Genomic DNA, 22734 nt, shown 5'->3' on the forward strand with positions numbered 1-22734 from the left:
GCGGGGGGGGGGCGGGGGCGGGGGAGGTGTCATGGCGGGGGAGGGGGCGGGGGAGGTGTCATGGCGGGGGAGGTGTCATGGCGGAAGGGGCGGGTATGCCGGCCGCGAGGTGTCATGGCGGCGGCGCTGCTCGCGGGGCGTGCTGCGCCCTTACGGGGACGTGACAACGTGTTTTTATCGGCTAAATAGCAACCTCGCTTGTGGCGGCACAGCCAGATTTGTCGCTAATCGACCTGTGAGCAGGCTACGGGAGCAGAGCTTCCCTGCAGAACCTCCCCGCTCCCAGTTTGTCCCTCGGAAATCCAAGATCCCAATTTACCATTTGGAAATCCCAGATCCCAGTTTATCCTTCAGAAACCCCAGATCAGAAATCCCAGAAATCCTTCCCCAGATCCCAATTCATCATTTGGAAATCCCAGATCCCAGTTTATCATTTGGAAATCACAGATCCCAGTTTATCGTGTGGAAATCCCACATCCCACTTTACCTTCAGAAAGCCAGGATCCCAATTTATCATTTGGAAATCCCAGATCCCAGTTTATCGTGTGGAAATCCCAGATCCCAGTTTATCCTTCAGAAACCCCAGATCCCAGTTTATCATGTGGAAATCCCAGATCCCAGTTTATCCTTCAGAAACCCGAGATCCCAATTCATCATTTGGAAATCCCAGTTCCCAGTTTATCGTGTGGAAATCCCAGATCCCAGTTTATCCTTCAGAAACCCGAGATCCCAATTTACCATTTGGAAATCCCAGATTTGAGTTTATTGTGTAGAAATCCCAGATCCCAGTTTATCCTTCAGAAACCTCGAGATCCCAATTTATCATTTGGAAATCCCAGATCCCAGTTTATCCTCGGAAATCCCAGATCCCAATTTATCCTTCAGAAACCCCAGATCCCAATTTATCATTTGGAAACCCCAGATCCCATTTTATCCCTGTAGAAATCCCAGATCCCAGTTTATCCTTCAGAAACCCGAGATCCCAATTTACCATATGGAAATCCCAGATTTGAGTTTATTGTGTAGAAATCCCAGATCCCAGTTTATCCTTCAGAAACCTCGGATCCCAATTCATCATTTGGAAATCCCAGATCCCAGTTTATCCTTCGGAAGTGCCACATCGCTGTGTTTATCCTTCGGATATCCTCTAGGGTAGCCCCACACCCACCGCCTGGGAAACTGGGACGCGTCCCGCCGCCACTGGAAACTCGGTGGAGCAGCAGCCTTGGGGTGTGATCCCCGGCCAAAAATCCCCCTCCCGGTGTGCCTGTGGCGGCGCGGGGGCGAGCTGCCCGTGCCGGGACGGGTCGGTGTCTGCCTGGGCTCGGCGTGGTGCAGCCGGCTTTTCCAGTCCCTGCGGTGCCGCCGCCGTTGGGAGGCTCGTGGGTGCGCTGAGAGCGCAGCCAGCCATGGTGGGAGGGATGGGGGAGAGATGGGGGGACAAGGACCGGCCCCTGTGAGGCGCACGCGGGAGGTTCGCTCCAGGATGGCTTCCCGGGAAGAGCCTTAGTCTTGAGAGAAGGAGCAAGTGCAGGGAAGCGTTGTTTGTGGGACCTACACGGACGGCTTTTCCCCCCTCTCCCTTTCCCAGGCTGAAAGCTTTCCTTTTCCAGGCTGTGATAGGCCCGACTCGTTGCTCCTCATGGCCCAGCGCCAGGAGCAGCAGCGGGAGGCATGGAGCTGAGCGGCGCAGGCAGGGCTGAGTTTCAGCGTTTAATTTCTCCTCTCTTTTCACCGTTAATTGCAGGGGAGGGACATTGTGGCTAAAGGGGGATGAAAGTTGGTGGTGACACAATGCAGGTGGCTGGAGGCACCACCACGCCTCTATCCCCTGCAGTCCCTTTTGGGGATGTGGGAACCGGCCTGCGGGCTGGAGTCCCTCGGGGATGGGGCTGGCAGGAGCTGGGGCTCGGCAGCTTCGTTTCCTGAACCATGAGCTTTTGCTTTTATTCACTAGAAAGAGCAAGCTCATTCCCTGGAAAGCACAGGTCGCCTGCTGGCATGTGAAGCACGAAGGGAGGCACAGAGTAAGGTGAGGAGCGAATGGTGGTGGCCCCTCGTCCCTCCTCACTTGGTGGCCGATTTGATCTTCTGGATGGCGTACGGGCTGGACTCCTTGGGCATCCAGATCTCCTCCCCGCCGCAGCCCTGCTGCTCGGCCGCCCCTTCCATGGCTGCCGTCAGCTCGGGGCTGAAGATGCTGTCGGTGGCGCGGTAGGTGCGGGTGAGGCGGCGGAAGGAGGAGTCGGAGGAGCTGTCGTCGGGAAGGTCCTCGTCCTGCTCGTCCCGCAGCTTGGTGCGGCTCGGCTCCGAGCTGCTGCCCGGGCCCTGCAGAGCCTCCCTGGCCTCCCGGAGGAAGGCTGCCTTGGGGCTGATGATGCACAGCAGCAGCGCGAGGCCTGCCGAGACCCCGCAAAGGAAGTAGAGGCCGACTTTTTCCGGGACGTCTGGTGGGAGAGAAGAGCAAAGAGAGGCACCGCGGTGCAAACCCCCACCGCGGCATGCAGGGTACCTGGGCCTGGAGACCCCCCCACCCTGGCACGTGGGGGCCACGTACCCCAGAGCTGGGCAAAAGCTGTCAGGGAGCTAGTAAAAATCATCCTGTCTTCCCGGAGCCTGGAGAACCTGGGCCCTTTGTACCAGCCACCTGCAGTGAACAAGGGGGATGTGAGGGGCCAGCCCCCAGCCTCCTCCCCTCTGCCCTCGGGGCGCTCCTCTTCGAGACCTCCTCCTCCCCCCAGCAGAAAGCATCTCCCCAGCCTCTTTGCTTGGAGACGGGGACCTATGGGGTCCTTCATCCACGGGGGAGCACGAGCTGGTCTCTCCCCCCTCCCCGAATTACCATGCATGTAGTCCGAGAGCACGAAGGGATCCGAGGTGTCGGGGCCTGCCTCCTCCAGCAGCTGCTTGGGCACTGCAACGAGACACACGAGACACACGCCGCTCTGAGCATCACCACCCTGCTCGTCCCCAGGGGTTGCGTCCCCAGCCCCACGGCCAGCTCCTGGTCCAGCTCTCACCGCAGGTGTAGGAGACCCGCAGTTGCTTCTTCGTGCCCGGCAGGCACGGGTCCCCGAAGGTGGCCCAGTCAGCAGCCACGGTGCAGTTTCCCTTGCGGTGACACTTCTTGGAGACCCTCCTCAAGGCGTCCGGAGCCAGGCACTCTGCAGAGACACGCGGTGTGGATCTGGCCATCAGCACAGAGCTCCTGCACTATTCCCGGACGTAATTTGGGCTCGAACCATGTCCCCCCCGTACCGATATGGGGTCCCCCGGCGTTTGGGGCATCGCATTCAGGCTTGCCCCGCAGGAATCGTCCATAATGCGCAGAGTAAATGGCCAGGACGGATTTTGGCCGGCACTGCAGCCTCAGCACGTTGTTCTCGCACACCGTCTTGACCCGATGGTTGTCTGGGGGTGGGGTGACACCGCAGGGTGTCCCAACACAGCCCAAATCACCCCAAACCCCCTCCTCTTACCCAGCCACGGGTTCGAGAGGTGCCCCCGTGGTGCTGCCCACCTGGCCGGCACTTGTAGGACGCGATGAGGTACTTGTGTGTCCCGGGGCACGGGTCTGGCCCAAAGACTTGGCTGTGCACCGAGAACTGGCACCACTGCTGGTCCTGACACTCGGCCAGCAGCTTCTGCAGGGCAGAGCAGGGCAGACGTGAGCACCAGCAGTGAGACCCCAGGCTGATCTCACCTCGGTGCTGTCGCTGGGCTCGGGGCCAGGCCCTCACCCCACAAGAGGCGTCCTGTGGCTGCTGGCACCCCCACCGCGGTCACTCGGCCTCGTGGGTGGCTTTGGTGGCTGCTTCCCTGTGCCCACGCAGCTGCGAGCGGTACCTGTGCGGGCAGCACAGCACCGCAGCGCGACATGTGTGCGTGCAACACCTGTGCGGGTGTGCGGAGCGACGCAGCCCCGTGCAACGCTCACACGGGGGTGCACGCTGCGCTCGTGCAGGTGTGCACGCCGGCACAGCACCCACGCACGCTGACACGGCTGCGCGCAGGCGTGCACACTGACGCAGCGCTGCAACGGGCACTCGTGGGGCCCCGTGCAGCACCTGCAGGCGTGTGCACCCCCGCAGCTTCATGCAGAGCCGCACAGCTCCGTGCAGCAGCGCCCTTGCAGCCCCCCCCGGCCCCCCCCCCCCTCAGCACGGCCCCGTGCAATGCGCGCTCACGGCCACGAGGTGGGGACGAGGCTGCGCGCCGCACCCTGCCCCGCCGGAGTCCCCGCTGGTCCGGAGGGCAGCGGACATCCCGGGGACATCCCGGGGACATCGGCCTTTGCTTTGAGGGCCTCCCCCCAGCCTGCTCTCGCCGGGACCCAGCGCAGGAGGTGCCACCCCCCCGCCCCGATCTCCCAAAAATGCCCCAGGAAAAGGGCCCCAAGGGTTCCCCGCGCTGCCACCAGCAGCGGGACGCTGCCCTTACCAGGTGGGCCGTGGGGGACATGCACTCGGTGCTCTCCTGGGACGCGTCGCCCGGGCTGGGGCAGAGGTTGGGGCTGGGCACGCGGCGCCCGTAGAAGGCGCCCAGGATGCTGATGGTGGTCTTGCGAGGGCAGAGGATGAGGAGCTGCTCCCCGTCACACGTGTGGATGGTGTGGTTCCTCAGCACCTTGCGTAGGTACCCTGGATGTGGGGAGCGGGGAGGAGACGGAGGTGATCACCGGAGATGGTCACCCAGAGACGGCGAGCAGAGATGACCACCAAGAGATGACCATCAGCAGATGGCCACCAAGAGATGATCACGTAGAGATGATCACCAGAAATGATCACCAGAGATGACCACCCGGAGATGACCACCAGGAGGAGATGATCGCTAGCAGAGGGTCAGCAGAGATGAGGAGAGCCCCCCACATCAGTGCGAGCCTTTCCTAGCCCACATCCTTTCGGAGTCCTTCTCTCCTCAGACTCCCAGCATGGGGTATTTCTCTCTCTTAATCCTACCTACTCTGTGTCCCAAACCACTTACCGTATTATTTTCCCCCTGTTATTTGGAGGTTTGGAAGTGGGGACAGGACAGGACGCCACGTGCCAGGGAGGATGCAGAATGCTGAGGGACGCAGGATGCAAGATGCTGGGGACACAGGGCACAGCCAGCAGCCTGGCAGCCCCCAAACCCACACAAACAGGTGGGAGCCTCAGCTCCCAGCCCTGCACTTGTCCCTCTGTCCGTCTGTCTGCAAACCAGTGCTGGGTTTGGCACAAAGAGTCCCTTTCACCTCCCCTGTGGCCGCAGGTCCATGGAGCCACCCCCGTCCAAGGGGGACAGCAGGGACGTGGCTGGGGCTTTGTGCTTCAAAGCTGAGGCTCCCCCGGTGACGGTGGAACCGCGCCGCCTCCACCCGGCACTGCCACACGCTTGCTCAGACACTTTTTGGGGCGAAATGGTAGCGAGGAGGCTGCCGTCAGATTTTGTGAGTGATTATCCTCGCCTGCTGCTGCCGCTGACTCAGTCCCCGTTGCTGCGGTCGTGCAGTTGGCTCTGCCCAGATGAAATCACATCCTCCCCGCCGCGCTCTGGGGCACCTTTCTGGGTGCTGGGGCAGGCTGGGTGGGTGCGGGGCCGTTCCTAGCACATCTCCCATGGGGTCTTGCCCTTGGTGTGCCCTGAAACCGTGCACCCCGCAACTCCCCCCCACCCAAACCTTGCTTGCGCCCCAGCACTCGTGGTCCCCGATGTCCCTTGTCCCCCGTGTGCCACTCACCGCCGAGCTCCGGGCTGGCCTCCATCCCTGCGGACAAGCAGAGGAGGACCAGAGCCACCACGACCGCGGCCACCATGGTGCCACCGCCCCGCTCTGCCGCTGCCCACTGGTCCCCGCGGCAGCTGGCGCCGGGGCGGGGGCTGGCACGGCGGTGACAATGGCTCCTTCTGTGCCCTGCGGAGGGACCGGGGCCGCTTCGGACAGCTGTGGCTGCATGGGGACCGGGAGGAGGGGACACGGTTTTGAAGGCTCTGTATGGCCGAGCAGGTGCTCGGCAGCTGAGCAGATCGAGGGGGCTCAGCTGGGTCCCCAGCCTGCCCCCCGCTCTCCCCGGGGGGGATGCAGGCGACCACCCGGATGCACGTGTGCCCTAATCTCCATCTCGGCACATGTCCGGTCATTCAGCGCCGGGGGAGGAAGGGAAGGGCTGCCGGCACTGCCTCCTGTGCCTGCCAATACCCACGGACACCGAGCCCTGCTCTGTGCGTGGCAGCAGCAGAGCCGTCTCCTCGTTTGCCGGCCTCAGATTAATTGCAGGAAGGTCTGGGCTTATCCGAGCTGGAGCGGGGCTGGTTCAAGCAATTGGGGGTGTGACAAAAAAGAAAAAAAAAAAAACACAACCATTTTATGCAAAGTGACAAAAATGAAAAAAATACAACTTTCTAACTCAAAGCTCGGTATTGACTGTGTGGTACCACAGCACAAGCCGGGGCTCGCCCAACCTGGCAGCTCGGGAGAGGAGCGGAGCCCGTGGGTGCCGGGAAGCCTGCCTGCTCCGGGCCGGCAGCCAGCCCCATCCGACGGCGAGCGCTTCCCTCCCATCCTGGGGAGGAAAGCAGGGCAGTCATCTTTCCTGTGAAACAGCCCAAATTCCAGGAACGGGGCCCTGGATGTCAGGCACCCGCCCCCCCTTCCCATCGCCGCGCCCCGATGTGCTCCGTCCCCTTTTGCTTTCCCTCCTTGGACGTTTTGCAATGCCTTCCTGCAAGGGGCTGGCTGCAAGGAGGCGGTGGCAAGCAGCCAGGCCGTGCCGCTCGCCCTCCGGGCTTCCCCAGAGCCTCGCCTTGCTCAGCCCCACATCCTCGCAGCGGGAAGGGCATCCTGGCATTGTGCCTGCATCCCGAGTCAGCGGGGTCCCGCGGGGCAGCGGCGAGATGCTCGGACAGAGGGAGTAACGGGGAAAGGGGCTGGGAGGATGGCGAAGGGGTAGATGCAGACGCTTCCTGTGCAAAAAAAAAAAGAAAAAAAAGCAACCCAAAACAAAACAACAACAAACCCCGTCTCCCATCAGGGAGCTGACGGCAGCAGCCACCGGGCTGCTTGGAGGCGCCTGGGCGGGTGCGATAGCCTGGCCGGGGACCCGTCAGCGCATCCAGATAGACCCGTGCTGAGTCACAGCTGGGAGGCCCCGCAGCTTCCCCCTCCTCGCCTGCACCCCATCGCTCCTCCCCGCTTCAAAAAGGGAAGGAAAGGGCGAGCCCCAGCCCCGGCCCCAGCCCGGCGCGAGGTGCTGCAGCTGCGCGCTGCAGAGGACGGGCGAAACTCAGCGCAGCAGTGAGCGGGTCCCCCCCCCAGGTTCCCAACGCCGCCGGGATGGAGAGCCGGCCGTCGAAGGAGCCCGAGATCGAGCTCTTTGTCAAGGTGGGCTCGGCGAGGCCAGCTGGTGCTGTGGGCGGGTGGCAGGAGGTGGTGGCCGTCGTCGTGCTTCGGGAGACCCGGCGGGGTGGCGCGGGGAGCACCCGGCCGCGGGGGATGCTGTGGTCCAGCGGTGGCCCTGCCGCCCCGGGAACCACAAGGGCAGCGAGGGAGCGGGGCGAGCGTGCTCGGGGACCCCGATAAGACGAGCCACGGCTGGGAAAAGCAACAGGAGGGTGGGAACGCAGCAGGGCAGCTTCTCGAGCGGCTGCTGCAAGCTGGCGTTGGGAAACGGAGTGGGTGCCCACGCGTGGGCGGGATGGGGCGGCTTCTTAGGTCAGCCCTGAGGATTATTCACTGGAAATGAGTTTTGCTCTTTTTTTTTTTTTTTTTTCCTTCCATTGAGCAATTTTTCAAGCGCTTCCTCGGGAACATTTCGACACTCCCATTCCAAACATCTGCAGCCGCGCGGTCTCTGCTCCCCTCCTTGGAAATCAGTGCTGGGAAGGGTTATCCGAGGCTTTGCCCTGTCCCCTTGCCAAAGCAGCGCTTGCTGGGCGCCGAGCTCGGGCTGAGCCCCATGCGGTGTATTTGCTTGGAGAAAATCATTCAGGTCTTAAATTCCCTCTTCCGCACCGCTTTTCACCCCAGGGTGGCTGGGGAGAAGAGGAAAGCGCTGCATGAGGTGGCTGTGATGGCGGCAGCGTGTTTGAGGGGGGTTTTTGGAGGGAAGGGAAACAGAAAACAAAGCAGCGGCTTAGGACTTCCCCTAAATCTTAATTTAGCACCAAAAAACCCTTCTCGTGTGTCTGACAGCAAACCGATGCTGCGCATCACCCTCCGAGCCCTCAGGGAGCGGCATCTGACTGTAGCCCACCCCAAGGTGCTCCTGAGCTTTTTTGGGGAGGAATTTCGGGCAGGTCTGGGGGACGTTGAGGTGATGCAGGTCGGGGCGCTCCTTCCTCCTCGCGCTGCTTCACCGAGAGCAAAACCACAGGAACTTCTGAGCAACGTTGGGGTTTTGATGCCTCGTGCAGGCGTGGGGCCTCAGGGTTGGGGCTGAGAGGCTGCGCCTCCCGGGCTGCGTTTGCCCATCATCTTGGAGGGGTTTTCCATCATCTGGAGGGGTTTATTCATCATCTGGAGAGCTTTCTCCATCATCTGGAAGGGTTCCTTTGTCATCTGGAGGGGTTTCTCTGGCATCTGGAGGGGCTCATCCATCATCTGGAAGAGTTCAGCCATCATGTGCAGGGGTTCATCCATCATCCTGATGGGTTCCTGCATCATCTGGATGGGGAAACAGGGAGCAAAGTCAGTCAGGGTGGGGTCAGGGGGGCTGCAGGAGCCTGCGCTGAGCAGAGGAAGAGGCTCTTGCCGGAGAAGGAAGCAGAGAGCGATGACTTCCCCTCCTCGCTGCTTGGCTTTCGCTGGGGATGGAAGGCACGTGGCCTCCCCAAACCTTCCCCCGCGCTCCCTGGTGCCCACGAGCACCGGTGGAGCTTCCTTTTGATAAAGATTTGTCTCTGAGCATCCGAGGATGGGCTCTGGCTTAGGTTTGTTTTCTATTTCCTGCAGAAGCCATCCTGATTTTCCTTTCAGGGTGGCCTCACCGAGCCGTTGGTGCTGGAGATGCTCCAAGGGATGACATCGGTGTTGGCTTGCTGGGGATGGAGTCGGGAAGGGAGTGGAGATGCTCAATGGCACAAGAGCAGGGTAGCCCTGGAAGCTGTTTCCTAACCCTCCAGCCCCTCTCAGGATACCTAGACCCAAATTTTATCTATTCCCAAGCAGTCCTCTAGGGGCTGACAGGATGCTCCTGAGCTTCCACTACTCAGGAGCAACAACGTTTGTAAAGAGACGCTTGGGTCACCACGGAAAGAAGAATGCAGGGATTCCCATGAGAAACAGCAACTGAGAAACGTATCCCACTCTTTTTAGGGGCATCCTTTTGCGATAGCTGGGAATAGGAAACACCGGTTAAAGTTCATTATCATTCTGGAAAGACTGGGAGGTGGTGACGTGGTAGAAAGGCAGAGCATCGCCTCCAGGTGACTGCTCAGAGCACCGGTGTCCTGCTTTGGCCAGCTCGCCACCTCCGCCGGGGGGAGCTGGGGGCCGGCTGGCTCTCCCAGAGGGGCCGAGAGGGCTCCTGGGCAGCCGCAGGCAGAGAGGAGTCTCCTGGCACTTGCCTCCACACCAGGGGAACTGGGCACGGGTCCCTGCATCTTCAGCTCCTGAAGCATCCTCTTCCTCCCTGCCTTTGGGTGCAAAGCCCCGGGGCTATCGCTGCTTCATGCCTTCAGGTCCTCCGCAGCCCCGCCAGCCTCCCGCTCAGCCCCAGACCCGCAGCCTTAGTGCAGACCCCGGTGGCAGAGCCCCGGTGGCACTCGATGTCCCCGTGTCCCCACCGCTGGCGGGCTCCAGCCTGGAGCTTAGAGCACGCAGCGGCCGGCAGGTCACAGAGCATCCCACCCGCACATCCACGTCGGCATGGGCAAGGATGGGGCTGGAAGCCCCCGGTTGTGCTCCCCCAGCCCCATCTCCTCCCTGGGACGTGGACGATGCTTGTGCCTCCTGCCGGGGGAGCCGTGCTTGGCTCAGCACAGCACAGGAGGCAGCAGACGAAAACAAGCTGCGCTTTTCCTGGCAAACATGAGAACATTTCCCCTCTCCGGCCTGGCCTCCCAGCCAAGCTGACCCTCCCTTCCTGCCCCATCCACTATCAATCCTCCTCCTCCTCCTCCTCTTCCTCCTCCTGGCTTTATCTTGGATCTCCGGGAAGGGTCCGACCCCGGCCATCCTGAGGGTGCTCTCTGCTTTCCCCGCAGGCTGGTCTGGATGGAGAAAACATCGGGAACTGCCCCTTCTGCCAGCGCCTCTTCATGGTGCTGTGGCTCAAGGGGGTGAAGTTCAACGTCACCACGGTGGACATGACCAGGTGAGGTGCCACCTCCACGCAGGTCCCTGCACTCCAGCCCTGCACAAAGATGTGCGAGCATCATTGGCACCCAGGTCTGAGGGCACACCAAAAAGTTGGGGGGCACCTCCCAGACCCCCAGACCCAGCCTAGAATACAAGTGGGGATGCGCCCAGTACTGTGCGCCCACCCCAGCTTTGCCCCTTCATTTTCTCTGCTCCAGGAAACCCGAAGAGCTGAAGGATTTAGCGCCAGGCACCAACCCACCCTTCCTGCTGTTCAACAGGGAGCTGAAAACCGACTTCATCAAGATCGAGGAGTTCCTGGAGCAGACCCTGGGCCCACCCACGTAATTGCAGACCCGTGCCGCGTCGGGCTGGGCGGGTTGGGAAACCGAGGCAGGAGAGCGGCCGGGGCGGGGGACGGTGACAGCGTGGGACAGAAAACAATGGGAGGAAAAGCAGCACTCACTCTGCATGGGGCTGGAGCTGGAGGGGGGGGGTGATGGTGCAGGTTTCCCCGGGAGCCGGTGGTTTTGCAGCTGGCAACGGCGACTGGTGTCGGGAGGGGGACGGGAGGTGACCCCCCCCGTTTGCCTGCTCGTAGCCAAAGCAAACGCCCTGCGCAAAAGAGGAAGCACTGGGCGCGTTTGTCAGCCACCTCCTCGGATGCGTCAGCCCTTGCGCAGCGCCCTGGGACACCTCTGCCTGCTGCTGCCACCCGCGGGTGCCACGCAGCCGCTTCTCTGCCCGTGCTGCCACCAGCGTCTCTTTTAAGGTACCCGCACCTGAGCCCCAAGTACAAGGAGTCCTTCGACGTGGGCAGCGACATCTTCGCCAAGTTCTCGGCATACATCAAGAACCCGCGCAAGGAAGCAAACAGCAGTAAGAAAGCGGGCAGGGGCTGGAGGGGGGCACAGCCCGAGGGCTTCGCTCCTGTGGGCAAAGCCTGCTGAGGGTGTGGGAGGTGGCGGGGACCTGGCGCCTGGCTGAGGCCACCACGTCCCCCCCCCCCCCCGCCCTCCCAGACCTGGAGAAGGCGCTGCTGCGGGAGTTTCATCGGCTGGATCAGTACCTCAACAACCCGCTGCCCGAGGAGATCGACCAGGACAGCGTGGAGGACATCGCCGTCTCCAAGAGGAAATTCCTGGACGGGGACCACCTGACGCTGGCTGACTGCAACCTCCTGCCCAAGCTGCACATCATCAAGGTAGGGGCTCCCAGGGCCGGGCTGGGGACGCCCTGTGAGCAGGGTCTCAGCCTCCTCTTCCTCCTCCTCCTCCGCCTCCTCCTCCTCCTCCTGTCCAGATTGCAGCCAAAAAGTACCGCGACTTCGAGATCCCGGCCGACATGACGGGCGTCTGGCGCTACCTCAACAACGCCTACGCCTGCGATGAGTTCAGCCACACGTGTCCCGCGGACGAGGAGATCATTCACACCTATGCCAGCGTGGCCAGGAAGATGACCTAGCCCCGCTGCAGGACCGCCGGTCCCTCCGCCTCCCACCAAACCCTGGCCGAGAGAGGGGCTGGAGGGGGGTTTGGCATCCCTAGACCCCAACCTGTGGAAACAGCGCCTTGCTTTGCACCCCCCACGTGCCACCAGCGCTGACCGCACCTATGGACCGGTCGCTGCGTGGCCACAGTGGCAACCGTGTCACTGTCCCTCCCCTCCCTCCCCTCCAAAGAAAAACCCAACACCCTGGTGTCATGACACGTCATGGGAAAAGCCAAGCACCGGACTTTCGTGGTGGAGGCGAGACCTCCCAGCGGGTCCCACCACTGACACCACCCGCGCTGGAAGAGGTGAGACCTCCCCAAAGGTCCCACCACCACCCGCGCTTGGGCAGGCTGTCTGTCCCACGAGGCATCCGGGCTCCAGCTGAAGACACCGAAAGCTCCTCCCCTGCAGTTTATCTGCAGCGATAGCTTGCAACGTGTCCGTGTCCTCGCGGGGACGTTTGGGCAGGTCGCTGCTGGGGATGGCGCTTGGCGTGCTGGTGCGGGGACCTGCTGGTGGCTGGGAAGGAGGGATGCGGGGACACACGGAGGGCTCTGCGGGGTCTCCTCACAGACCTGCAGCCCCAGGGCATCAGGGACATCCTGCAGGGGCCAGGCGGTGCTGGCTGTGAGCTCCCACCTGGCCCCTGCGAGATAACAGGTCCTGACGGACCCCGCAGGAGATGCAGCCATGTGCAGCCCCACGTCCGCTGCCCCTTCCCTGCTCCCCACCAGCACTTCCCCACCTGATCTGGGGAGAGGCATGGAGCAGAGCATCCACCTGGTTCCCATACCCAGCACCAGCTGAAAGCTGCTTGGCAAAGCACCCAGGGAGATACCTGGGCAGGTTTGGTGCCAGCCCGGCTCAGTTTTTGTGCCTTCCCACCCGGTACCAAAGCCTCCCGGCCTCCCCATCCCACACCTCCACCTCCTCCAAGGGCTTCTGCCCATGCCTGCCAACTCCACCAGTCCCCTCGAGGGGGCCAGCAAAAAATACTGTACAGTGAGTGCCCGCGTCCCGCAGGGACCCGCGACGGCAGAGCCACCCGCCAGCTCTCACTGCCACCTCCCTCTTTGCACTAAAAGGTGTGTCCTCGCAAGCCTGCTCCCACAGCACCGGGTTTGGGGACTGGTTTTGTAACTGATGGGTTTCGGGTTGTTTGTTGGGTGTTATTTTTTTTTGTAACTAAGAACAGCAATAAACTTTATTTTAATATGCCTTGCTCGTGCACTGTCAGCGCCATGATCACCCCCACCCCAAGGCCAACCCCTGGCTTCCGTGTCCCCTTGGCAGGTCACAGAGGGTCCCAGGACCCACCGGGCCCCGGGCACTCACCTCTCTTTGCTGGGCTGCTGGGGCCCTGCTCTGTCTGGACAAGGGCATCCCCCTCAGCTCCCTCTGTGTGACCCCGCAGCGGCCCCGTCCTTGGGTCCAGCTGCCCCCGAGCCCTGACCCTGCCCATTGCCATCGGCTCCTTTCTGCTCATGGCTGGCTTCTGCAGCAGGCAGAGCCAGGACCAGGTTCCTGGGCACCCAAAGTGCTGCTGGGGGCTCGCTGTCAGCCCCCTAGCCTGCCGCAGCATCAGCCAGGCTCAGACCTGTCGGCACAAGGTCTGGGTTCAATGGGGAGATGGCGACGAGGATGGCCCCCAGCCCCCGTGTCCTTGCACAACTCCAGGGGCAGGGTGCCAGGAGCTCGGCCAGCCCAAGCACTTGGCTGCGGAGGTATTTTCCTGGCCTCAGGCACGTCATGGAGTTGCTAAAACTCTGGAAGTCCCCGTGAGTCAGCCAAGTGGCAAGAGGAGCCGCGCGCCCGCTCACTTCCCAGCAGTGCCAGGCAGCAAGGTGACGGCCCTTCTCTGGGAGGCTGCGTGGCAGAATGGCTGAGGTAGGAAGGGACCTCTGGAGGTCGTCTTGCCTCCTGCTGCAAGCCTTGAGCAGGTCACCAGGAGCCTGTGAGTTCTGGGGCATGCAGAGGTCCTCCTTTATGGCCCCCAGCCTCCCCTGGTGCTCTGCGACCTGTACGCGCGCACCAGGTGCGTCGTCGCTTCCCCTGGCTCGGCCACCCGTCCCGGTGACAGCAGGGGACTGTCACTGCTCCCTCCACAGCTGTGTCACTCGTCACTGAGGACACTCGATAGATGCACGGCTGGGTTTCCAGGAGCTCTGCTGTTTGCCGGGGCTGTGCTGGGGAAGGAAGAGGGAGGGAAGGCCGGGGAGGTGACCCGTGCCCCCGGTGGGTTTGGAGAAGAGAACATGGGGCCAACACCTGGACAAAACACACAGATCCACACGTCCAGTCCGTTATGTCACGGCAAACCAAAGGGACTCTGGTTGAACATCATGCAAGGCATGGCCAGTGCCGGGGCCTGGATGTTTTTGGCTCCAACACCCACCTTTTTTCTCTGGAAAGCCGGTGGATGGAGGACTCGCAGCCAGCGTCCCAGCGGCAGGGTCATGAAAAGGGGTTTTCCTGGGAAAATAGCTACCACAACATCAGCCAGCTGGGATTGCTTCCCTTTAAATCTCTTTGCGTGGGAGGCTCAGGTCGGAGAAATCCAGCTGGCAGAGGCCCCTTTGGTGGCCTCAGACCAGCCACCTTCGCTGTGACAGCGTGTTCCTGGTGGCACCCTTCCTGGGGGCAGCGAGGAAGAGTTTCATGGGTCTCTGAAGGGGGGCGAGAAGGCACCAAGCTGGCTGCTTGGGCCGCTCTGCAGCCAGCCCCTGCACCGGGAGGCCGGGGGGCATGGGGAGCAGAGGCGGAGGGGTGCCACCCAGCCCTGCCACCTCGCCCCGGGACGCCAACCGAGCGCCCTGCAGACACTTGCCACGCGTCCCCAGACGAGGGCACTCCCAGACCAGTGCATGCAATGGGAAACGCTCTGCTCTGCAGCGAAGCCACCCGTGGGGCCACCTCCCAGCCGAGGGCTTGGCCCCAGCGTGGTCTGGGCACCCTCACTCGGGTCCTGCCGTGGAGCTGCCCATGGAGAAGCCGCACGGTCCGGAATGAGGAGTGCCGGAGGCTCGTGCCTCCTGCAGCCTGCCCCAAAACCCACCTTTGGCAGCCCACACCGCATGGTCTCCAGCCCCAGCCCCTTGCACCTACTGCCTCCTGCCCCGTCCAGCGCCAGGCAGGGCTCTTCCTGGGCCCCGGCAGCCGGCAAAATGCTAGAGCTGAATTCAGCTCTGTCATTTCAGGAGCTGCCGTCTCCCTCGGGTTTGTTAAGTGCCGGATTTCCCATGCGGCAGCTGCAAAAGCCCCGCTAGCCCCCGCACAGAAAAAATTCCCCTCTCCAGTATTTCTGTAGCTGGCAGCTCAGCTCTCTGAGAATTAGTAATAAGAAATACCCTCTTGATAGTCCTTAATGGGCTGCTTCTAATAAGGAGCCGCTCCCAGCTGCATCCCCCTCATCGCTTTGATCTGGCACCAGCAGAAGTTCAAAACACCAACGGCACGGGGAGCAGGCCTGTCGAGGGGGGTGAGTCAGAGATTTCGCAGACTTCAGGAGCAAATACCCGCAGGCACGATGCCGAGGGGTGCCCTGGGTGTCTCGGGACCCATCTCCACCTCTCCTGGTTCTGGGCTGCGGCGTGGGGCAGGAGCCAGGCTCAGCTCACGCCTGCAGCAGGGACGGAGGGGTGCGATGCTGCGCGGGTGGGGGTCTGCCCCTGCACGGCCCCATCCTGCAAAACACTTTAACACCTGCACAGACAGAGCAGAGCCTCTGGGCAGGCAGGCCAAGCTGTGTGTGGCAGCACCGGGTCTCCACCGGTGCACGTGGGTGCGCGGCCCTGCGCTTTCTCACGGTGGCTCTGCAAAGCCCCGCGCCTGACAGATGGTGCAACCCCCCCCCCCCCCAACATCCACTCAGAAACTCGTGCTGCTGAAATGCCAGAGCGAAATGTCACCAGCGCTTTGCCTTTTTCCACTCTCGCCGTTTCTGTTTCGCAGAGACTCTTCTGCCGCTTCAACCCCCTGGGCTTGGGTGGCTCCTGCTGCGGCGAGCGCCTCGCCTGAGTCACCCGCGGGCTCAGAAAAGGGCCGCCTGTCTTCCGTGCTGTGAGAGCTGGCAGGCTGCTAGAAAACCACCTGCTGCATCCCGGAGCGAGCCCAGCACCCGCCAGCCCAGCGCGGTCCCACCACCTCCCAGCACAGCAGCCCAGCACGGGCTGGCTGGCACGGTGCTCGGCGCTGAGGACCACCTCCAGGTCACCGGCGTGCAGACGGGACCTGGATTTTCGGGCCGTAGCTGGGATGCTGGCCAGCTGCAAGCAGGGCAGGGTCTCCACTCCCGGAGGTTTCCAAGCAGAAGCAGGGCGTGCGTCTCCAGAGCTCCTCGAGGAGATAAGCGCCGCGGAGCTGCCGGTCACCTGGCAGCAGGATGCCGTGGCCACGGGGCTGCAGAGCAGCAAAAGCAGCCCCATGGCTTGGGTGCGGTGAGCTCAGGCAGAGCAGTGGCAACTGTAGATCAAATGCACCAAAAAGCTCCAAAGGAAGAAAAAAAAAGAGAGGGTAGTGCAAGGGAGGGAGGGAGGGAGGGAGGGAGGGAGGGTCAGTGTGGAACATTTTGCTCGAGGATTTACAGATTACACCACTTTGGCTCCTGTGTTTGCCCCAAAACCTCAACCCCTCTGAAGTCTGCCTGATGTGAAGATGGGGGAAATTCTTCTGACTTGGCTTTTGGGTTGGCTTTCTAAACACCTGAAAATGTAAAAGGCCATTTCACATAGCCCAGCGTGACAGCAGGTGCTTCTCCCCCCAGTTTTTTGTCGTAGCGAAAAAAGAAAGTGAAACCAGTGAAGGAAAATCAGACTCTCTTGTTCCAGCTGAGCCCGAGAGGAGCCCTGGCGAGGCACCACCTAACACACCTGCCCCAGGGACAGACGAAAATCCCAGCTGACCCCAGGGCACCCTTCTGGGGACAGCCCCAGAGAGGGGCAGCCCCTCGTGCCACCGCTGGGACCTTTGGCCACTTGCTGCAATGACAAGTGATGGAGCAACAGATCCCCCACTGCACTCCCTTCGCTCCCAGCCCAGGGAGCAGCGCTGGCCATGACACGGCGGAAGAAAAAGCCCCCCGCTGCCACCGGAGCCAGATGCTCCCCCTTGGCCTTTTGCTCCCCAGCACGGGGCACTGCAGCAGCCCTCCTGCCCCGGTGGGGATGGAGCAGAGCCCCCATTGCCAAATCCAGACTGAAGCTCATGGGTCCAGGAGCCTGGATAGGAGGGATAATAAAACCATCCTGCCGAAGAACCGGCTTTTTTCCCATGCTGCAGCAAGGCACAGAGCAGCCACAGGTGCGATTCCCCCCAGGGAAGCCCCAGGTTTTCCCAGCAGCTTCCCCAGGCCTGGCAGCACTCGCTCTGTGGCACAGAGGTAATAAGCACGGAAGAGAGCTCCCATAATAAATTAGTGTTATTTAAAAATAACCGGGCGCAATCAGTCTATCCAGACAAGATTAAAAAAAAATCTCCTCTAATGAAAGAGATGTTTGTGCGTGTGTATACAGAGAGATGCATTAGTACACACACACACTTCTGTAGATGGATAAATAGATAAAGTTATGGGGGGGTTCAGCTGTGGCACCTATTCCTCACATTTTGCCTCAGAAGCACCCAAAACCACAGAGGGGTGCTCTGAAGATGTTGCTGCCACCTGTCCATGGAGCGTGCCCATGTGGGACGTGCCGGGGGGCACTGGGGGCACTGGGCAGGGGCAGCCTGGTGCTGCCCGCCCCGTGTCACCCTGCTGCATGGCACTGTCACCCGGCTGAAGCTCGGTCCTCGGGGGGTGGACAGCACGGTGGAGCTGCCCCTCGTCCTCCTCCTTGCTGGCCAGCAGCTTCACGGAGCTGAGCGGTACCCAGCACCCTGCCTCGCTCTCCCGCAGCTCCCTGGGGCTGAAGCTGATGGTTTGCAGGGAGGGAGGAAGGCTGACACCCGCTCCTGGAGATGGCCACGGGCACTTGGAATAAAGCTGGAGGTGCAGGGGGAGCCACGTCTCGGATGTCCCACAGTCCCCATCTCCTGTGCTGCTGTCAGTGGAAGCTGTCGCAGCATCCCCGTCGTGTTCCTCCTCCTCCTCCTCCAGCCGCAACGATGCCCAGGTGCCAAGTGCCTGCCCGGGCTGGCTGTGGGTGCAGGATGTGTCCCATCCCTCGGGGCGGTCCGTCCCAAACCCGTTGGGGCAGTAACCACTCGTCTCCTGGGGACGCCTTGCCCTGGGCTGCAGCGGGGCTCCAGGCGCTGCCGGCTCCTTGCCAGCTGGCAGCAGCAGGGCGAGCGCGTCCTCCCGCAGCGCGAGGGTGGGCACCCCGCTGCTCCCGTCCAGAGGGGCCTGGTGGGAAGCAAGCAGCAAAAGCAGTCAGTCCTGGCTTGCCAAAATCCCGACGGTGATGGACAGCGGTGCTGCACGACCCCTTGTCTGCACAAGCGAGCCCCGTGCAGAAGCCAGCCGCTGGCACCCAGGTGGAGCAGCTGGCCACCGCCTCTGCATGATGTACGGGGGACTTCTTAGCCTGGCAGGCCACTTGTGTCCCCAGAGGTGCCACCCCCAGCACTGGGAAACGGGAATGCAGAGGGGAAATAGGATCTGGGGAGACGGGCTGTTCTGGTGAGTGTTTCCATAAGGCTTTTCCCGTAGGAAACGGAGATTTATGGCCCCATTCTGCTGGCTGAGAATACTTGGGTGAGCCCAGCAGCACTGCAGCCCTCGAAGCCTCTCCAGGCTCTGCCCTGGTGCTGCTCCAAGGGTAGAGCTGCCTGTTGATGCAGCAAGGGGCTGCAAAGACCTCCCGAGGACAGCACCCCCACTCTTCTCTTCCCCTCTTCAAGCTGGTGCAACCGAGCAACGCCGAGGGACCCCAGGCAGAGGGCTCCTACTCCCAGCCTGCTGAGGACCCCTGCCCCAGCGTGAGCCACCAGCGTCTGCTCCCATGCAGCAAGGCTTGGGAGCCCTAGGACGCCCAGAGGGGTGGAGGGAAGGAGATGCTGGGATCCCCGTGGTGCACGCGCGGCCATCACTCACGAGTGTTTTCGGGAGGCGCATCTCCGAGGGTTTCGGGAAGATGTACAGATGGACCAGGCAGAGTCCGGCCACGCTCAGCAGCAGGAAGGTGGCATTCAGCGCGGCGAGGAGGACCCAGGGGAAGCCTGCTGGGACAGTCCCCATGGGTTGTGGGGTGGAGGGACACCGGTTGGCACCCCCAGCATCTCCCACGACAGGTAGCATCCCCCCGAGATGGGTCCAGCCCTGAGCAGATCAGCCCAGGGTGTGCGACCCGCACCCTGCCGCGTGCCTGCGATGCAGGTGGGCTGTGAGGAGGACGCCGCGAGCTCTCACCTGCAGGAGCTGCCGGGGTCACCAGGCATTGCTCAGCCTCCCGGCTCCGCTCGGGGGCCATGCCCACTGCCACCGTGCGGACGCAATACCGAGTGCTCGGCTTCAGGTGCCTCAAGGTGCACGGTGCTCCTCTCATGCTCCGCCTGCAGGGCACCTGCAAGCAGAGGGGATGCGTGGCCGAGGCACCGAGCGTGCCTGTGCAACAGACCCCCCCATGCTTTCATCCCCAAATTGTTCATTTTTCAGTACACCTGCAGGCCAGAAGAGGAAAGGGGGTCCCAAGCCCTGCAAGCTCTGCAAGCCCTGATTCTGGGGGTGCAAACCATCAACCACCCCTTATCTGCTTACCCACGGGCTGGAACAACCTGATGGGTGCCGCCAGCTCAACGCCCTGCTGCTACCACCCCAGCGCAATGGGACGCGGGCTCCAGAGCATCCCCGTTGCACCAGGGAAGCTTCTGCGCGCCCTGTGCCCTTTTGCCGTTGTCCCCCACGTGTCCCCACCCCGCCACGCACTTGCTGGGTGAGCACGTCCCCGTCGTAGAGGTGCAGCCAGTACCACAGCTTCAGCAGCACTTTGTTGACTGGCTTGTAGGAGCCCTTCTTGCCCCTGAACGGCGTGAGCGGCACGGTGACATTGATGCTGAGGATGTGGCCCTGGAACAGCCAGGACAGCCTGGGGGGGCCCACAATTGCTGTAGGGAGAGAAAAAAATAAGGAGGAGGAAGCAAAACAAACCTTCAAAACAGTTAATTTCTCTGGAAATGTCTCTAGAAATTATGCTTTTCTGACAGAACGGTGCTCCTCCCTTCACCAACCTGCTGCGACAAAACCGCCCGCACCCAGTGACTCTGCACCTACGGCTGGGATGAACAAGGGATGCTTTTAGGTGTAAAGGGACATCCCATCCTTTTTGCTACCCCATCTCAATGCCTTCTCCAGAAACCCAAGTTCTTGATGGCCTGGGGCGTCCCATCCAGGGTTTTCATCTCAACTGCATCTTCTCCTCCACCCTCTCTCTCTACACCGAGCCCTTCTCCTTGCTCCCACCCTGTTCCTCTGCCCAGGCACTTTCCCACCTCTCCAAGGACCTCTCTGCCTATCAGCCCCCAAGGAAGAGCAGGGATGTGGTTGAAGGTGCTCCCTGGTCCTTACTGTCTCTGTATGGCTGCAGCTCGCTGGAATAGACCCACGGGGACAGCTCGCCGTCCTCCGCGGCTCTCACTCTCGCCCAGTAGATATCGTAGATCTCGTCGAAATACAGCTGGCACACCCAGGGTGAGCTGGTGTGGTTCCCCCAGGAGGCGTCTGCCCTGGTCCAGTTGGAGGTTCTGCCCACGGAGAAAATGCAGGGAGAAGGTGCCAGAAGAAAACCCTTCCCCTAGCCATTAAATATCAAAGTGAGAGGGCTGGAGAGCAAGACACAGGCGTGGGCTGCGCTAAGAGCATCACCAGCAGGTCGAGGCAGGGGGCTGTTCCACGCAGGAGCGAGCCCAGCGGAGGTCCAAAAAGATGACCTGGGAAGGCTCAGCCCCAAAAGGAGGTGGCTTGGGGCAAGGGGACCTTATCAACACGGGCAGACACCTGGTGGAGCGACGCTGGTGGAGCTGGGAGCTTCTCGGTGCTGCCCAATGAAAGGACAAGAGGCGACGGGTAGGAATTGAAATACAAAACTGCCATTTGAGCATAAGGAAATAATGACCACCAAACAACCCCAAACAAAAGAACTGTTTCTAACTGAGGGCGACCAACAAAGGGAACAGGTTGCCCCGGCAGGCTGTGGAGCCTCCATCCCTGAAGGCGGTCAGAATGCAAGAGGACACATCCTGAGCTGACCCTGCCCAAGCAGGGCTTGGGCGAGCTGGTCTCTGCGTTTCTATTATTATGGGATATTTACTTTGGGAAAGCAGTCCTCGGGGTGCTGGGGTGCACCCTGCTGGGGCGCTGAGCCCATGCAGACCACCTACCGCCTCTTCCACTCCACCTGGTACGTGGCCTCGCCAGGGGTGCGCGGGTCCGGCTCCCACCGCAGCTGCACGTGGAAGTTTTGGGCCTCCAGCCTCACGTCCTGGGGTGGGAACGGCACGCCTGGGGGGAGCGGGGGGCGTGAGGCTCTGTCACCCTGCTTTGCATATCCCAGCATGTGCGTGCCCCGTCCTCCTTGGCCACATTGCGTGGGTCCCCCCGCTTTGACCAAGCACCCTCTGCACCCAACCTCCCCGCAGGTGTATTTTTTTTGTCTAAGAGCTGTCCCCGTGGTTTTTCCCACCCGTGGGGCCACTTTGTGGTGCCACTGCCCAGTGCAGGACTCACCCTGAAGCAGGGTGCAGCCAGCCAGGGACAGCAGCAGGCTCAGCGCAGGGCTCATCCCGTGTCCATCTGCTCTACATTGCCACGCTGCATCCCACCGCGTGCTCGAGCACTTTGGCCACCCGTGGCCACGACGGGCAGCCAGAACCTGGGATTACAGAAAACAGGTGTTTGTTTCCCCCCCTGCACCCGAAGCTGCTGCAAACACACCTTGCCCACAGAGGCTGCATGCCTAGGTGTGGGCATCGTGGCACAGGGTGCCGCCTCCGCAGGCTGCCGGGGACCCCTGCACTGTCCCCATGGGACGGGGGGCAGCAGCACCACGACGGGGGCTGTGCTGGCAAGGGGACGCATGGGGACAGCTTGCCACCCCTTGCTCCACCATGCTGCGGCGACCTCCTGCTGCAGCCACCTCAGTCTGCTCACCCAGCACGTCTGGTCGCTCTGGGAAGCCCGCGGGAGGCAGGCGTCGGCGCTGCCAGGATATGGGTGTGTTTGGGACAGCAGTGGTGACGCAGCGCTGCCCAAACCGGTGGCGCTGGTGCTGTGACCCCAGGGGCGAGGAGGATGCCATGCATGCCTGCACCCTGGCTGGGTGAAACAGGGTGCCCCCAGCCATCAAAAAGCTCCGAAACCCACCAAGAGAAGCAGCATTTATGCCCAGCAGCATTTGATCTCTAAGCCCCTGGTTTTTTAGCTGCCCCACGTGGAGGTAGCTCCACGCAGCCCTCTTCCCCCAGCTTCCCCTATCGCCACACCAAAGCCCTCCGGGTTCTCCCTACCTTCGGCCATGCAGCTGCCCATTTGCGCCCTGCTGTGGTGGGAATGCCTTGCAGCAAACAGCTTTGGAGTCCAAGCCCAGGTCTATCCAGCTCCAAAACCCCACGTTAGCCTATGAGATGCTCTGAGCTTCCTCTGGAAGTATCTCCAGACGTTTGCCCACCGTTTTGGCCACCTGGTCGCAGGGGACAGGCCACCGGTTGTGTCCTCCGTGCCCAACCCAGCTGCACTTGGAGACTGACGGAGACGTCCCACGGCACAACACGTGATGTTGCTTTGGTGGTTCGTGGTTTTTTTTTACCCCTGGGTCAGGTTTCTTCTCTCTTCCTTCCTCCTTAACTCAGTTACCTTGCTGCAGGCTCCACCAGGCTCTCAGCTGGCTCAGCAGTGCCCTCTGCAAGCTGTTCCCCAAATCAGCGCCTCCCTGGGTTTTAAGCCTTCGAGCATCACCCAGTTCAGATGCTGCTGGCCGGCACCCACAGAACACCCTCTGAACAGCAGGACCCCAGGGAGCAGGACAAGCACCAGGCTG

At 61.8% G+C, this 22734-nt stretch overlaps 3 protein-coding genes across 5 annotated transcripts; 1 reads left to right on the top strand and 2 right to left on the bottom strand.

Moving 5' to 3' along the window:
* Nucleotides 1-1700: 1700 nt before the first annotated feature.
* On the bottom strand, nt 1701-6279 carry LOC106049535 (protein eva-1 homolog C-like). Of its 2 annotated transcripts, XM_013201888.3 has the most exons (8): nt 5720-6279; nt 4441-4640; nt 3521-3644; nt 3259-3411; nt 3021-3164; nt 2843-2914; nt 2558-2647; nt 1701-2447 (listed from the first exon to the last, which is right to left on the bottom strand). In XM_013201888.3, exons 1-8 carry the CDS (start codon nt 5793-5795, stop codon nt 2068-2070), a joined length of 1239 nt encoding a protein of 412 aa, XP_013057342.1. In that variant the 5' UTR covers nt 5796-6279; the 3' UTR covers nt 1701-2067. The 2 variants fall into 2 exon arrangements, with proteins under 2 accessions (XP_013057342.1, XP_066861033.1); XM_067004932.1 differs by lacking the exon at nt 2558-2647 and having other exon boundaries at nt 5720-6278.
* A 906-nt stretch (nt 6280-7185) lies between these two features.
* LOC106049536 (chloride intracellular channel protein 2) lies at nt 7186-12988 on the top strand. The gene is made up of 6 exons (XM_048078747.2): nt 7186-7360; nt 10183-10292; nt 10495-10620; nt 11049-11155; nt 11299-11480; nt 11579-12988. Exons 1-6 carry the CDS (start codon nt 7313-7315, stop codon nt 11738-11740), a joined length of 735 nt encoding a protein of 244 aa, XP_047934704.1. The 5' UTR covers nt 7186-7312; the 3' UTR covers nt 11741-12988.
* A 4028-nt stretch (nt 12989-17016) lies between these two features.
* Nucleotides 17017-22728, bottom strand: LOC106049534 (uncharacterized). 2 transcript variants are annotated; one of them, XM_013201887.3, is made up of 8 exons: nt 22205-22728; nt 21426-21570; nt 21080-21200; nt 20268-20443; nt 19629-19807; nt 19113-19266; nt 18798-18922; nt 17017-18107 (listed from the first exon to the last, which is right to left on the bottom strand). In XM_013201887.3, exons 2-8 carry the CDS (start codon nt 21478-21480, stop codon nt 17358-17360), a joined length of 1560 nt encoding a protein of 519 aa, XP_013057341.3. In that variant the 5' UTR covers nt 21481-21570; nt 22205-22728; the 3' UTR covers nt 17017-17357. The 2 variants fall into 2 exon arrangements, with proteins under 2 accessions (XP_013057341.3, XP_066861032.1); XM_067004931.1 differs by having other exon boundaries at nt 18798-18925.
* Between the last annotated feature and the right edge of the window lie 6 nt (nt 22729-22734).

This window comes from Anser cygnoides, chromosome 13 (genome assembly GCF_040182565.1).
Source record: "Anser cygnoides isolate HZ-2024a breed goose chromosome 13, Taihu_goose_T2T_genome, whole genome shotgun sequence".
NCBI lineage: Eukaryota > Metazoa > Chordata > Aves > Anseriformes > Anatidae > Anser > Anser cygnoides.

Bases quoted from the DNA above. Each gene is read 5' to 3' on its own strand.
- LOC106049535 (XM_013201888.3), bottom strand. From the start codon at position 5,795: ATGGTGGCCGCGGTCGTGGTGGCTCTGGTCCTCCTCTGCTTGTCCGCA. The intron at 3,645-4,440 runs GTAAGGGCAGCG...TCTGCCCTGCAG, and splicing joins TGTCCCCCACGGCCCACCTG to AAGCTGCTGGCCGAGTGTCA. The intron at 2,648-2,842 runs GTAATTCGGGGA...TGTTCACTGCAG, and splicing joins GCTCTCGGACTACATGCATG to GTGGCTGGTACAAAGGGCCC.
- LOC106049536 (XM_048078747.2), top strand. From the start codon at position 7,313: ATGGAGAGCCGGCCGTCGAAGGAGCCCGAGATCGAGCTCTTTGTCAAG. The intron at 7,361-10,182 runs GTGGGCTCGGCG...CTTTCCCCGCAG, and splicing joins AGATCGAGCTCTTTGTCAAG to GCTGGTCTGGATGGAGAAAA. The intron at 11,481-11,578 runs GTAGGGGCTCCC...CCTCCTGTCCAG, and splicing joins CCAAGCTGCACATCATCAAG to ATTGCAGCCAAAAAGTACCG.
- LOC106049534 (XM_067004931.1), bottom strand. From the start codon at position 21,480: ATGAGCCCTGCGCTGAGCCTGCTGCTGTCCCTGGCTGGCTGCACCCTG. The intron at 19,267-19,628 runs GTGCGTGGCGGG...CTCTGCTTGCAG, and splicing joins GGGACGTGCTCACCCAGCAA to GTGCCCTGCAGGCGGAGCAT. The intron at 18,926-19,112 runs GTGAGAGCTCGC...GGACTGTCCCAG, and splicing joins GACCCCGGCAGCTCCTGCAG to CAGGCTTCCCCTGGGTCCTC.